This window comes from Haemaphysalis longicornis, unplaced genomic scaffold (genome assembly GCF_048455015.1).
Source record: "Haemaphysalis longicornis isolate Haplotype H1 unplaced genomic scaffold, Haemaphysalis longicornis Haplotype H1 scaffold_7, whole genome shotgun sequence".
NCBI lineage: Eukaryota > Metazoa > Arthropoda > Arachnida > Ixodida > Ixodidae > Haemaphysalis > Haemaphysalis longicornis.
In genome coordinates, this window is record NW_027526422.1 from 91651862 (window position 1) to 91668061 (window position 16200).

At 48.2% G+C, this 16200-nt stretch overlaps 1 protein-coding gene across 1 annotated transcript in view; it reads left to right on the plus strand.

Moving 5' to 3' along the window:
* Positions 1–6570: 6570 nt before the first annotated feature.
* LOC144146094 (uncharacterized) overlaps positions 6571–16200 on the plus strand; it is a 52433-nt gene continuing 42803 nt past the window's right edge. Inside the window, exons 1-2 of the mRNA XM_077678031.1 lie at positions 6571–6751; positions 9908–9973. Coding sequence (XP_077534157.1) covers positions 6670–6751; positions 9908–9973 — 148 coding nt within the window. The 5' untranslated portion in view covers positions 6571–6669. The remainder of the gene's footprint in view (positions 6752–9907; positions 9974–16200) is intronic.

The following is a 16200-nucleotide window of genomic DNA, read 5'->3' on the forward strand; positions in this document are numbered from 1 at the left end:
AATAAATTGTCCGAAAACCTCACAAAGGTTTTCGAAAACATCGCCTTCGCCATGTTTTCGTTCGTGTTTTCGTAACAGACCACCTTTAACAACTTTCACGGCGGCAAATTATTCTCTCAATCAAGATTTCAGGGCGCTGTTAACATATGTAATGCTGCTGCAAAAATGTACGGGGAAGCGCACTCTCCTTACCACAAAATAATGTGTTTACATTGTGGGTTTGTACGTGTGTAAATATGTAATGATGGTCGCTCGCCTGCACTGGTCCCCCTCTTGCTTGCAATGAAGCACAGCTGTCTTAGCATGAACTAATTAATGGTGCGAATTTCGACTTTCAGGGCGAAGCGAGAGAAGCGAAGCGAGGTTCTGCTATTTAGACCACAGTGACAACCTCGTAGATGTAGCAATGCATAGCGAAGTAAACAAACCCACGAAGACGCCTAAGAATCCGATAGACATGCCAAGCCAGCAGCTGTGGCCTTCCCATAAGACCGCAACCCCCCACGCCTACATGGATTCCCAGGTGCAGTTTACTCTCTAGTATACTTACATAGAAACTACAAAGCTTCGTACCTGCGACGGGGAAAGAGAGTGTGGACCTGATGGACGAAATGATTACAGCCACAGTCCATTCCAGGGATGCGCAGTGAAAAGCCGATTGCGGCGGCGGCGTGGTTTCATGTCCCGTGACAGATGCCGCCAGCCTACCCTCGGCCAAGCGCTTGTGACGTTATCTGGACGAACTAGGAAGCCTCGTTTCCCCTCCTGTCTATGTATAGTTCTTGCTTCGTGGGTCCGGCCAAGTATCCGTAGAAGTTTATGTATAAGGAAGCACGTTAATTCGAACCCGAGTGGGTTCCGGCATGGATAATTTAAACTACGCGCCACCGCACCGGCGGCTAGGCACTTGGCGTATAAAGAGAGAAACACACCCGCTGCCTCGTGGCCTCCGCGATCGGCTACAACGGCGCGCCGCCGGCAGCAAATCGCGGAGGCCACGGCTGCCTACACACGACGCTGCGTAGAACTACGGCCGCTGGATCAAAGCGCATTGATCCAGCGGCCGTGGTAGAACAGAGGAGGTAGGAAGGGTAAAACCAATCTAAAGCCCACATGGCGTACGTTTTAAACGACGCATTCTTTGCGGAGTACGTCGATGACGACGCGAGTACGGTGGTGTGGGTGGTGCGTTGACGGACGAAGGCATCATATGACAGGTCAGAAGCACAGAACCTGTCGCTGCCAGTGACGACAAGGAGTACGAAGACCAAGCAAAGTGCGGCTGTCTGCTCAGAAGTCATGGCCGGATGGAGTGCAACCCGTCTCTTCCTCAGTTTTGAGGAAGACGAATATGAGGCTTTCCGTTACATTCGCTTGTTAGAGCAGGTGCTTACTGTCGTCTATAAGGACAAACGACAGGGTGCAATCACGGGCGTTTTCAAGCATCAAGTGTTGAAGTTCCCTAGAGATTCACAACTGTCGTGTGCTGTTGTTATTGCTCCCTTTCAATATTTCGAACTTTCATTAATTCGAACTGAAATGGCGTACGCTTGTGGTTCGAATAAACGAGCTTTTGCTGTATATGCATTGCTTGAAAAGAGCTCAAGTCGAACGTGTAGCCTCTCCCATTGAAACATAGGTAAGCCACGCCCGCTGGGGCTAGTACCACTCGTGAGCTTTCTTGAGAGAACTTCGAATGTTCATTCCTCAGAATTCACACCATGGTTCCTTAACGCGTATACATTTCCTGGCGTATTTAAACACTGCGGGAAAAAATGCACCAGTTATTCCTGCGAAAGCACAAACTGGAATATCGAGAATCTGACGTACTAACCGAGGGATGGCAGAAGAAACGGCTGACGGGGGTAACAACAAAAGCAAGGTAATGCCTGTGCTACACGACTACTTTCAATCGACAATTGAACGCTCACTTACAAGTGCGCCCTGTGTATTTACAATGGGGCACTCGATAGACAATCGGTTAGAAGGCCTTCGAAAGGCCTTTGAAACGCCCGTGTAGCGCAGGTATAATTGAGTTGACACGAAAATTGGCCACATTTGGCCTGGATTGGAATACAACCCAGCATTTCTGCAATGCGAGGTGGGCACGCATCGATTTCATTACAGGTCCGTGACTCTAGCTGGCTAAATGCGGACGGTGGACCCTGTCAATGCGCTGCGGCCTTCCACTAGAAACGTTCGTTGGATACGCGCACTGACGGCACCTGCACGAGTAATCTGAGGACACTAATTACACAAGTAGAAATTAGGGGAGTGGGAAAGAACGCGCTAGCTGAATGTCCTCTTTGCTTGGTGATGCGAACGCCGATACGTTGATGAGGTCAGGTTAGGTTCCGAATAAATAGTTAGCGTTAATCATGCTTCAAAGTAACGGAAACAAGATATGCCCGGCAGTTGGTGGGAAATCCTGGGAACGTACCACCGACCACAAAGCCAAGAAGTCACGCTCATGTGGCATAGCTTGTAGCATAGCCCCATGTAGCATAACATGGGAAATGTTCAGAGAAACCCACCCGACAGGGCGCAGTTTAGACAGGAAATTCCGTTGCTGTACTGTGTAGGCTTTTAATAGGCGAATGTCACCGCGGTCCCTCTTTAAGGAAGGTGGGGGCGCCCGCCGCTTGTAAAGAGTGTCTTCCCTTAGATCGAAACAAAATCAGAAGGAATGTTATACCTGCCCGAAGGTATACGGCGACGGAGCAAGCAAGTTAACGGATGGCCAATACTGCTTTGTCAAAGTCGGGCTGAATCTCGGGAGAGAACGTAGGAAAATCGTGAAAAGCACGAAACCCAGCATGGAGTCAGTCAGAACCAGGACGCAGGAATTTAAAATAACCGTTCGAAACAAATTCGCTCTTCTAAACGAAGAGAACAAGGATAGTGTATACAGGCTAAATGGCAACCTAACAGTGGCAATCACAGAATCAGCAGCAGCTGTGGGAGAAGCAGCAGGTAGGAAACAAGCTGGGAAACCAACCCAGAAAACGGAGGAACTAATTCTGAAACGTAATAACATTAAAGTTTCGAGTATGGCGGATCAAACTGAATTAGCGGAGCTGTAGATAATGGTTAACAGAAGTAAAACGAATGACATTGGTGCGTACAACATGAAAATGATTGAAGAAACGCCGGAAATAGGAGGAAGCCTAAGAGCAACCAAGAGGAAACTAGCTATCGGCAAAGACAGAATGTATGTACTCAGAGATGAGCAGGGTAACATTACGTGCAATATGGACGAGATAATAAAAGTAGCAGAACGATTCTACACCAGGCTGTATGCCAGCGACATGAGACCAGGGGAAGCTACTTCGCGTACAAGCTTAGCTCATGATAACCCACCGGTAACAAAAGAGGAAAGGGCTCTCAAGAGGATGAAAAGAAGAAAAGCTGAGGGTACGACGAAAGGAGATATTGTACTGGAAAAGCATGCAGCACTATTTTCAGAATACTTAAGGAGTTTAAAAGTGCCTAAAGCCTGGAAAAACACCCATTATCCTGACTCCCAAGAAGGGACACTCCAAAGACCTCAAGAATTACAGACATTGTCTGCTCTAGGTTTCATACAAGGTGTTTAGCAAAACAGTAATTAACAGCATAAGTGACAGCCTAGATTCCCAACAACCCAGACAGCAGGATTTACAAAATGATACTCAACAATAGGTTACATCCATGCCATCAATCAAGTGATAGAAAGGTCTGCACAGTATAATAAACTCCTTTACATGGCATTATAGCCTATGAAAAAGCGTTTGACTCAGTACACACCGCAGCAGTGCTGGAAGCATTAAAGGACCAGGGAACAAAGGGAATCGAGAAGAGACTTCTAGGCGACATATATAAGGGATGTACGGGAAGAATAACCCTCCACGGGCAAAGCGATAGATTTCCGATCTGCAAGGGATTAAGACAGGGAGATACCATCTCTCCAAAACCATTCACGGCATGTCTGGAGGGGTATTTAGGAAGCTTGACTGGGAAGACACAGGATTACGCATAAACGGAGAATACTGGAGCCATTTGATATTTGCAGACGATGTCGTCTTGTTAAATGAGTCTGCAGAACACTTGAGAAAACTGCTTGAGGTACTACAATCAGAAAACATGGCTAAAAATAAACATGAATAAATCTAAAGTAATGATGAATAAGCATGCCGAAAGCGTCCTCTTCAGCGTATGTAGCGAAATCCTAGAAGAACTAAATATATTCACCTCGGACAGATGGTTAGCGCTGACCCCGACCACGATAGAGAAAACCGATGCAGAATAGGTATGGGTTGGGGAGCACTCGGCAAGCACACCCATAAATGAAAAGTAAGCTACCTCTATCACTGAAAAGAATTGTATACAACCAACGCGCTCTGCCGGTAATGACATATGGAGCGGAAACTTGGCGCCTCAACAACTGGAAAGCAGTTGACTTAGGTCGGCAGAGTGCTCCATGGAAAAAATGTATCAGTAACACTTAGGTACGGGAAACTAGCTTCCCGGATCAGGGAACAAACTCGAACTAGCTCGAAACGCTCGAAACGCCCGAAGTAGCTGTCCCATTTTTCTGGAAAATAGCACAAGACATCGACGCGGGTATACGGCGTCGCCCGAAATATTCAGAAACAGCGTTCTGTTATAAAACTACATCACCGTAGCCAGTCCGTAGTTTGAAGCGTGAGCTATTTGAGCGGCTGATAGAAGCGACCGGCGTACTTAATGAAAAAATTGTATCCCACACGAAAATCAGAGTTTGTGATTTCCTTCGCCAGGAAAGACGAGTTTCAAGCGTTTGCGGAGGATCTCTCGTCATGATGGGTTGAATATACGTTAATACGGGTGAAAGGTAATCCATTAATAGCTTACTCTATACAGTTATCAGCGACGACGGTCATGCTGGAGCTACCATTAACTCCACAAAAGGCGTCATTATGGGGAATCATAGGGGTCTTAAAGGCGCCTTAGAGGGGTCATTGACTCGAAAGGCCATAAGGCGGTATACCAAAATGTTGAAAATAGGCAAAAAAGCACTGCGTTACAAAGGAACAGAGGGAAGAGGAAATGAATGAAGCAAAAAATTCAAAGTGTGAAACTAAGAACGCCGGCAACGTAGGGCCAAAGTAGCAGCTGAATTTACGTCTTACCTATAATTACGCAATTTCCTGTCTGTGCTCGCATTGCAGCGCCCTCTGACGCATTCGAGCTAGATTAAAGACTGAAGACGCCACGGCGCGCAGTCAAACCGGAGCTTACAAGGAAAGCGAGGCTGATCCGTGGCGCGGGTGGGATACCAGACGCGTAGAGAGCCAGAAAACAAAAGGCGCTCGCCTCTACGAGCGCTGCGAAGGCCGCGCGGCATATTACAAAACGGCAGGATCCGAGGATGCCGAGCAGTACGCCCCGCCATAATAAAATGCCCGTAGACAAAAGGAGTGATTCTCCGGGGCGGACGCGTTTGCGAGCCGCTTCACGGATGTGCCATTGAACTTGGTAACGCCCTGGGCCGGAGGGGTATAGGCCACTTCGCCGGAGGATAGCTCCTTTTCTCTTTTGTTTCTTGTTTTCCTGTCCTAAGTTGCCCTCACTTGCCCCCTCTTCTGAGAAGCTCATTGAGTGAAATGTGCTCCAGCTAGCAGATGCAACGTCTACGCGGCTTAGCAAGAGGTACGCGTCCCAGAGCACGCAGAAGACTTTCGCGAAGAAAGTAGCTTCGCTTCTTTCTCTTAATTGTGGTTTGAATTCTCGAAACGCTGCCGGCTTCAGAGACTAAGCCCCGCACCTCGTAGGCGTGAACAGCATGCAGTTGTGTCAGCGGGCTTAATACACCTGGTTCTAAAAAGAAAAACACCGAAAATAAAACGTGAAAAGAAGGTAGGGGGTGTGTACAACACGCTTTGTGTGAGTGTGTGTGCTTCAGGCCTTTTCATCGACAGCGACGTCGCTTTCATCTGTTCGTTTTTTGTTTTTTTTTGTCCGCGCGTTTACACTGAAGACTGCGTTTTTTTTTTCGTATAGCACATGTTTTTTTTTTTTTTTTTTCAGCATCACACACCGTCGCTTGCATCAACTTTTTATTGCTTGTTCGTTTTCTCTAAGAGCTTTTTTTTTCTCTCTCTCTCTTAAGCCCGACGGGAGCAGACGACAGAAAATGAAGGGAACTGGTAACCATAGCAGACGGGAAGTGACCCCGCCCTTTGCGTTCGAAGCAGACGACAGGGGTGGCGGCGCTCACCCGCTGCGGATGGGGGTGGTTCGGAGCGTGTTTTCGTTAACACCAGAAGCAGCGCAGCTGGGCTAGCGCTGTATCACCTGCGCCGCATTCAGGAGGGGGCTAACATGCACCCTCCTGAACGTTAAGCCACAAAGGGTGACACTCGAAATCCAGGTGGTCGCCCTTTTGTCGTCCAAGGACGCAGACGATCTCGCCGAAGGGGCAGCGAGCGGTGCGCGGTCCGCCTCGCTGCGACGCCGAGTAAAACAAGGGATGGAAGAAAGTTCTCAGCGTTCTCCCTCCTCTCCCCTTGTTCTGTCTCCCTTTAAATCTCTTCCTCCTCTTCTGCTCTTTCTTTCTCTCTACTTGCGGCCAACCGCGACGCGGCGGATGGGGCGAGCCGTTCGCCGGCCGGCCGGCCGCCGAGACTTGTCGTCTGCTTCGAAAAGAACATGTCGTCTGCCAAAGGAGTTGCTCGGAATCTCGTCTGCTACCTCTGCCTAGCACTCCTGTTCCTCGGCCACGCGGCGAAAGGTAAGCGCTATTTCTTCGACTGTTTTCAAACAAAAAGCAAGTTCCTCTTATTTTTTTAGCGTTACTTTCTTAAATTTCGAGAATAATGATGAGCACGGCAAGAAAAAGCTATACGACGGCAACAAGTGATCGCTGGCAACCACCACGCCTCTTTTAGTGGTTTGCACCAAAAGATTGCTTCTCATACCTTACGATGAGTTACAAGAACCATCACTATACTTTTTTATGTGTGCGTGCGTGCGTGCGTTTGTGTATGTGTACGGGTGCGCGCGGGCGTGTGTGTATATAAGCATAGGGGCTCCCGCTTGTGCATTTATTATCGCACGTAAACCCCATTCAGACAACCAATCGTCATCAAGTCATTAGCGTTAAATAAAAAAACAAGAAGTCCTTCAAAAAATACCCTATTACCTTCGAAAAGGTAGCTTTGCCACCCTGAATATGTCTCAACAGCATCCTAAATTGCCACACGCACAGGTGATTCCGTTCTGCCGCCGTTAACTTGACCCTTAGTTTATTGCATTTGTGAAGTTATCAATTCATTTATTCTAAATAAAACCTCCAAGAACACATATAATGCTATATAGGGCCCGTAATACGAAGAGATAGAGCGAAAAAAATTTTCGACAAAGATGAAGAGGAACCTACATTTGACGACTAATGGCTGAGCTCTGTATTTCTGCGCAGTTACTGATGGCAATGAAACTTGCTGTATGCGAAACCTAGAGATCTGGCAGTAGCCCTTCTGCATTGCGCATTGAGGCACATTCGTTAAAAAGGAATTGACTTCGAAGAATATAGCTGATAATGTTAGTTAATGAAGAACTTTTTTTCTCATTTTCCTCCTCCACCTCCTTCTCCTTCTGCGCCTTTTTCCTTCATCAAATTGCTGAATTGACCATAGTCCGAAGTAACAATCAGCCAAATAAATTGGTCGTATAGTCTGTCTACATTGAATGGATGTCAGGAGGGCGGGCTTAATTTGAGAAAACAAGATTAATTCCCATTTATTAAGTTAATAACAATGGAAGTAAGAGCCCCCGCCACCAGGGTGGCCCGCGATAAGCTGCCCCAAATACAACCTTTCAGCTTAACAAGCGTGAACTAGAAGTTTTTCCCGGTGGTTCACTGTTGAAGGGCTGCTGATTGTTGAATACTTGAGGGGTAGTTCTTAAAAAAAAAAGGGCACTTTAAGTAAGTTTTAAAAAGGTGCAGTTAAAAAAAAATATCAATGTTTACAATGTGCTCGCTGCCTTGATCGTCATGCGTACTCTGAAAACCGGTCACGCCTGAGCGGCTCATTTTTTCGAGCTCAAATTTCGCGTATCGATCGCAATCAACGATTTTCAAACAACAAAAATGGCTTTCTCAAAAGATTACATGACACTAGTGTGTTGGTTTGTTTACTACAAAACAACCCGCCGCGGTGGCTCAGTGGCTAAGGCGTTGCGCTGCTGAGCACGAGGTCCCGGGTTCGATTCCTGGCCGTAGCGGCCGCTTCTCTGATGGTGGCGAAAATCACAAACGCCCGTGGGCACGAGATTTCGGCGCACTTTAAAGATCCCCAGGCGGTCCAAAGTAATCCGGAGCCCTCCACTACGGCGCGCCTCATCGCCTGCGTTGCGTCGGGGCGTTAAACCCTAAAATCAATCACTACACAACACGTTATACAGCAGAAGATTGCCCTTGCACCATAATAGTCGTTGTGACATTCACGATTTTTTTTTTTTTGCATTCAGTATACGATTGTATTTGAGTTTTTTTTTTTTCTACTTATTAACAAAGCAGGGAAGTATTTTGATTCAGGTCAGAAACATTATTTTACCGGCCTGCCTACCTAAATTTTCTCCGGAACTTGAAATAAATAGAAATAATAAACCTTAAAAAAGGCCATGGGGGGAATTTCAGCGAAAGCGAGCCATTATTCTAGGTAAGAAATGTAAGGATGCAATGAGCTGTATTCGCGGTAAATTCAAAGTGAAATACCGTAATATACCCCGTCATAGCAGACTATACGATTTCATCTTAGCGTAGAAACATATAGTGCATACAGCAGACTTGAGGGATATAAATTTCGCCGCGGAAGCATGGTGGAAGAGAATTTTTAGCGCATTTTTAACTTCACTGTTACTTAACTAATAATAAGAAAGGCCGGAAACTCGGCATGGTTATAGGGTCATCTTAGTAGACGAAACCAGTGTAAATACTTTTTTTTTACAAAATCTAACAGCTCACGTTGTATTGATTTATTTCCAATACTATGATCCCTTTTGGGCTTTTACCATGTGCGATTGTGCATAAGAGTCGTTAAAAAAGTGAAATTATAAAAAGTAAGCACAGACTTCCGTGTAAAATCAAGAAAACATCGATTTAACCTTCCGTCCAGAACCATTAGTATGGTCAGTGCAATAAAAAAATCCGGGAGTCATGTTGGTCCCAATTCACTGCTGTTTTGCTGTTTTAACAAAAAACAATATTATTTAAATGTATGTATTAATTTTTATTCTAATATCTGCATTGCACAAGTCTTAAGGCACGCCCGTGGTTCAAACATTTCAAGACGTCTTGCTTTCCGTGAAGTACATTTCATGCTCAAAACTGCTCGCGTCCAGGAAATTGGAAAATAAAACCCCACCCCCTGGCCGAACTGTCAAGTGCTCCTCGCAGTATAAAAGAACCAAATCTCAGTATTTTTATTCCCTTTTCGCAACCCATCTGATTAATCGTCATATACCTGTTTTGTTGGATTGTCGCTAAATGCCTGGGGGAGTGGACGGGGGGTGCAGTCATGCCCGTATTTCACTGTAAGGACAGTAGGTCGCAGAGACATACGTCACAAAGAATACAACACATGCTTATCAGTCCAACTTGTGGTGTACTTAGAACTTAACCGTTCCTTTGCGGCTATAGCTTCCCGAAGAAAACCTTTGGAAGAAACAGGCCAGTCGTCTTCTGCGTGCGTGCGTGCGTGCGTGCGTGCGTGCGTGCGTGTGCGCGTGTCTTGCTTTCAGTTATAACAAATACAGTTGGGGATGCACTGTCACAATTGTGTTGGTGCAGGGGGCAGCCGAATTAGTAAATAAAAGCAAATTAATTATCCTCGCCTCAGTGCCCGATATGCCGGGATTTACCACGGTCTCTCATCCTCTCTCTCAGCTGATGATGCCACAACAGAAGCACCGCAGACGCTGGAAGGAGAGACCGAGGCACAAGCCAGCCCCAGTGAGTACCAAGAAAAGCGGTCTCGGTTTTTATGATTTGCTACCTTGGCTTATACTTCTAAACGCGCAGTGTGAAAGGTGAGTTCTATTCCACATGTGACGATCATACGTGTAATAGCGTATACTTTCGCTCACGGGCAATGCACGGAAGGCATAATATGGTTTCCAAGAAAGGTTGTTTAGCTGATAACGCGAACTTACCCCTCTGGTCATTCACCTCGTCGCACGACAAAGAAAGAAAGAAAGAAAAAAAGAAAGAAAGAAAGAAAGAAAGAAAGAAAGAAAGAAAGAAAGAAAGAAAGAAAGACAGCAGACTGTGCAAAAGGACCCCTTGAAAATTTTCGCACGGTGTTACCCTGCTTTTGCGCTTCAATTATGTTTCATTAAAACGCTTCTCGGTTGTCGAGCTGACGCGCTGTGACTTTAGCTCTCCGAGATTAATACGTTAATTGCATCGGACGGGGCGCATGTTAAAAGGGGAGGATAAGAGCTCCGTGAGCTCCGCTTCAAAAGCTTGCGAACGCTTAGGCAGTTATCGCTTACGGCAATTTTGGCTCGCCTTTCTCAAGCGGCGTACTTCGGACACCTTCAGGGCGGTTAGTTTTGTGATCAAATTTCCTTTCTCGCGCGTTATCGCACTTACCCAATGATGCTTTTGTTGTTCGTTTTTTTTTGTTTTTTTTTTTTTTGTTTTTTTTTTTTTGTAGTGGGCGTAACGCAGTTTCGCCGGACGTCAAAACTTGCCTTCCCAAGTGCAAGAGTACTGAGATAGAAAGAAAGATAGCTCCATTAGCGGGGAAATTTTTTGGCTAACTATACCAGGTGGCCTAGTACCAGAATGTCAAGGAAACATTCGAAACTCCACTCGTTAAATTGAATTTTGACGAGGGGTTACCAATACCTGTTTTTATCAGCTGACTTCCTACGGACCGTAGGGCGTGGCTGGCGGTGACCCACATCGATTACTCCGTACCCAAAGCAAATAAGCATTTAGCACCGCAGGTTTCCTGGGTCGTGGCGACTGCCCGCTGTTTTACTGCCTAATATAGTGCTTGCGAAAACACTCTGAAGTAAGGGACGGTTGACTACCTCTGTCACTAAAACGAAAGGTGTGAAATTATAGAGCTCTCAAGGGGATGACTTATGACTCTTACGAACATACGAAGCCCCTTGAAAGAAAACTTACGCTGGCGGACCAACCGCGAGCAGAGGAGTGATTGGAGTATTCAACGCGAAGGAGCAATAAAGAAGCATCCGATATCCGGGAACCAACCGGGTTGGCAGACATCCTAGCCCCAATTTAGAGAGAAAGGTGTTGGTGGACGGGATATATATAAGGCGGAGGACTGACAACCAATGGGCCAATGGTAACCGAGTGGTGCCGAGAGACGGGACTAGCTGAAGGATAAGACTGGTAACTCGTTGTAGGGATGAGCTAAAGAAGGAAATTTGTTGGCGAAGAATAGATTAGGACAACGCTGTAGTTGGAGGTCGGTGAGAAAGGCCTTCGTCCTGCAGTGGACATAAATATGATGATGGTGGTGGTGTACACGTTGATACGAGCGGAAACGCTGTCCGTCCGTACGTACTTGCCGATGCATCATCATCGTGATGGCCCTATCCTCCCTAAGGGGGAGACTGAAGTGATGAAGCTAGTGCGAAGCCACTCCCGTGAGGTAAGGGGACTGAGCGCGGAGCAGAATGACACGGCATTGTCACTCTTAATGGTTATCTGCTTATCACGGATGAGGGATGAGGAGCAGAACCACCATCCATCTCCCGGAGAGAAACAAAATAACGTGCCATTCGCTTGTTACTCGAACATGAAGTGGACTACGAATTCTGCATCCGCACGATTTCCTCCGAGAGTGGAATTTGTCATCGACGACAATGCGTAATTTGAGCGTCTGAATGCGTAGACAGATGAGGCGGAAACCCCATCTTCATCTTCCTTCTCAACTTTTTCACCCCTTTTCCTGCGTCGTATACAACACAAGAGCGCATGTGCTGTGCCGGTGGGGTGAGCAAACGCAGCCGCTTGTAAGAAAAAGAAAACTACCATCGTTTTGACAATTGCCGTGCTATAATTACGAGCCTTTTAGAGCTGGAAATGCAACTTGATACTTTCGTAAGTCAATTCAAGAGAGCTCATCCAGCATATAGTTTCGTGATGCTGCTTCTGAAGAGCTATTTACGCAGAGCTCCTCCACCGCCCCTCGTTGGTCGACGACAGCTTAATAAGCGTTACTTACGCGAAACAGTGAGCTATGCCCACGGGGTCAACAGTTTAGCTCCCACGACGAAGAACGGCAATGCGCATTTGACCCTTGCTGAGTTCCCAGTTCGAATCCACCTTCGCCACGACCGTGGAGAGGCGTCCAGCGTCCTCATCCCTTTGTATTTCGTGATAAATGAGCAGCTGGGCAATTTTTAAGACACCGCCCGAAGGAAAACAGCCGGCCGCTATTAGTGCCCAATCCCGCCGTCATTATTATATGCCGTAGCGACCACCGCGGAGCTTGTGTTTATACCGTGGTAGCGCCGCCTAAGGAGAGAGTGGCGCAAGGTCAGGTTCATTGCTAAAGAAACATAAGCCCCTCCCTCTTTTTTTCCCATTCGCTTCTTGCTGTTTTGTTTTGTGAACGCGCACCCAGCCGCAATCCCCTTTCCTTGGAAGCGACCGGTGCTGTGCGGCCAAATTGTGGCCGCAATTAAACAGCCCCTCTTTCCTCGGGCGTACCACGCGCCTCTTGAGCAGCCGGAACCCTTTGCATCGCCTTCCGGTGTGGCTTATAAGCCTGTGTGCCGGCGGTATGTGCCGTATCGTACGGGTTTTAACCGGCAGTGAACACACGGCGCCTGTAGGCTTACACAAATGCCCCCCAAAGCTTGAAAAGACCAGGTTTCGTACTTTGTTGTACAACGATGTACAGGTGCCCCAAAAAGTAAACGGAGCACGGGTTGGAGATTCTGAAGGTATTTCTCAGCCTTGTGCCTAGCCAGCAATCTCTAAGTGACTGTTCAAGGAAGTAATTCTAAAATAAAATCGGGCCTCACATATTCTATTTATGCTGGCAGCGGCATCAAATAGAAATTATTCTAATTTCACGAAGCTATGCTCCGTTTACTTTTGGTGGCACCTGTGCAGTACCTTTGGCGTTGTGATATGAGAAAAAAATAACGGAAAATGAATCGGTGGATCATGAAAAATGCGTGAGCGTCTCGCCTTTCTCCCTCATAAACTTGAGGTTCAGCCCGATGCACCCGCCCTGTCATGGCCGTACAACGCGTAAAAGAGGTGTCGGGAAGCGTTTGGAAGAAGAATGACGGGCTCGTCGAGCAGCGAACGCTGCGGTACCGCAACGCTAGGAGCTCTGCTTGGCGTCATTCTTTTCCCGACGAGTTCTGTCATTCTCCGTACTTCTACCGTCCTGTCCACGGATCGACGACGCGCAAAATTGTTATCGACGAGGGGAAGCATATTGCTTAAGGATTGGCCGGGCAGCGTATAGGCGTTTCCTAGTCAGCACAGCCAAGCGACACGTGGTGCCATGTAGGGGCATCTTTGAAGCTATGTGCACGTGCATGTGGCCCTCAATTTAATCGCGCAGAACCACTTGGTCTCGTAGTGTAGTAGTTCCGCTCCTGCGAAGCGAACATCCTAACCCGGGTTCAAATCCCATTACCGCTTCTTTTTAAATGCGGATGCATTTCTTAGTCGAGCCATGTCAGGCGCCGTGCGGCGTCCACGCGCCCGCATGTGTTATCTCTCCGCTCTCACCCCCTCTCCCATAGCAACAGCTGCGAGCGCGCGCGCTCCTCCTCTCCCCTAGCAACCAACCGGAGTAGGTGGTGCGGGCGGATCAGCGGCGAGTGAGTGGAGAGAAGGAGCGCGCTCGGGCGTGTGAGGGCGCTCGCATCGCGGGAGCTCGCCGGAGCTCCCGCGTGTGTGGGAGAGTGTAGGCGAGGGTAGGCGCGGTGCTTCGGTGCTTCTCCTCTCGACGCTCGCCCCACTCTCCCACGCCCGCATGCTTCTCAAAGACCCTTTGACTGTGCACTTTACCGACCACAAGGCAGTGATCGTGGCCGTCAAGTACAACGACAACACAAACAGGTGTTAAATAAATGGTTACGCTACAAATCACCGTCTCCTCATTAATTATAAATTCCGCGCACTCTCGCGCAAAAGAAATGCATTCGCATTTCCTCACGATTCCCTTCGGGGAGGTGGGGTGAATTTTTTCATTTTCAGGGGTTTGTCACATTTAAATATTAAGACTTATTATCACGCATAGAATCTATTTATGACATCTTTATGCATTATAAATGGGATTTCGGGTATTTTCGTTGCCTTTTGGTCAGTTTCAGCTACTGCTTCTTGTACGTTCTTGCGGTTTTTCCCCTTTTAGGTCGGTTTGGGCTATTTCTGTGGAACATTTTTCTACACTGTGGTTTTCAGCCCTTGCGGGTCCGTTTTGGGTGTTATTTATTTCAGTTTGGGTGGTTTTGTATGCTTTAGGTACGCTTATGCTGTGATATAACCCCCAAAAGCAAGCTCAGGTGACAGCTGGCCGTATTGACTAGCAAACGCATATACGCGGCCGGGCACGATGCCAACTCTACTCGCACAGCCCTTTTAGGCGAAAGCAAGGGCGGCGCATGGAGCGAAAATACCGCGGCGCGCCCAGTAAGGACAGTGCCCATTGGCTTCAAATGCAAGTGCGCCCCGCCCTAGCCTTCCCATTGGATGTGGCACGTCATGTGGGCTCAAAGCAACGGCGTTATCGTCGCAAGGGGCCGACCGTTCTGCTGGCTGTGCAACAACAGGGGGGGGGGGGGGGGGGGGGGGACGCTGATATGTTAAGCCTAACGGTACGATTTGATGATGAAAGGACGCATGATGGCCGCACGCGTGACGCCAAGCTTCGCACTCCAGCCGCTTCTGCTTCGCTCCTCCTTGACATCGAATGGTTCCACGGATCATATCTAAGCCATGGGGTCCGAATAAGTGTACTCAAATCTTCAACGAATCTCGCAAGCACAGCGAAGCACATACTCACACATAAGCATGCTTAGATGTCATCCGTAATGAATTTGTCACCGGTGTTCTTGCTGGGATATTCGTGATGCCACGCCCTGGTTTCAGCGTCCATGCTTCAATCGGTCTTCACACCTAATTACTCCCCTGGGACCAGCCCCACACCCCCTGCGAACATTCACGACTCACCTCCTTCTGATACCCTACTCCCGCCACATCGTCACTCCTCCCACAAACTTCTGTTGATAACAAGATATTTCACAAGACGAACAACCCAGCGTCAAAAAGGGTACCAGAAATGCACCGAAAAACACGGTACAACCTGGGCTCGCAATCGTTCGCCACCGGTATACCGGGAAAGGAAAGCCAGTCGATATTACGCACAACGGGCCTGCATTGCCCGAGGCCGTCTTCGTCCAGCGTTCGGGCAGTTACGCCGGACAAACCGCGAGCAGACGTCCTGCCGAAACGTCCGCACCATTTGTTATCGCGTCGTCTCCCGCGCTGGGGCCCGCCACCACCACATGCCACGCCAGGGGCATCGCGGGTTATCGCATCCCAGACAGCGCGGCGGCGGCTGCGTGGTCGAAAATTCCTAGCCACGTACGCGGCAGCGAGTTGTTCGCCAAGGGCGGGGTCCTTCGGTCGTTCCTTCGGCCGTGTGTTTTCCTCCCGAAGTGCGGCCCCTTTGTTAAGCACACAAGGCGCGGCGGCCATTAACTGTTGCACGTTAGGTGTCAAGCGCGTCTATGAATAATCGCCGCGGAGGAGGCAGCTGCGTGCGTGCTCGGAATGGTTTAGGAGCTGCTATCCAGGACACTGCGCAGTAGCGTCGAGCCCTCCGGTAAGAGCCACGATAAATACGCTTTAATCTTTCCTCTCTCACCCTCTTCTTCGGAGCTAGGGACGGCAGACGAGACGGTGGTGTTTGCTAACGCTCTTGTGACGTCGGCCTTGGGACAATACGACGAAAGTAAACGTTTTTCGAGGGAACTATTTTGACCGCAACGTCAATGTCTGGCCTCCTCTCTCTCTCTCTCTCTCTCTCTCTCTCTCTCTCTCTCTCTCTCTCTCTCTCTCTCTCTCTCTCTCTCTCTCTCTCTCTCTCTCTCTCTCTCTCTCTCCCAAGACACTTTAGACCAAAAAACTGCGCACGTGCTGTGCATGCACGTATTAGGGCTTGCGCAGCT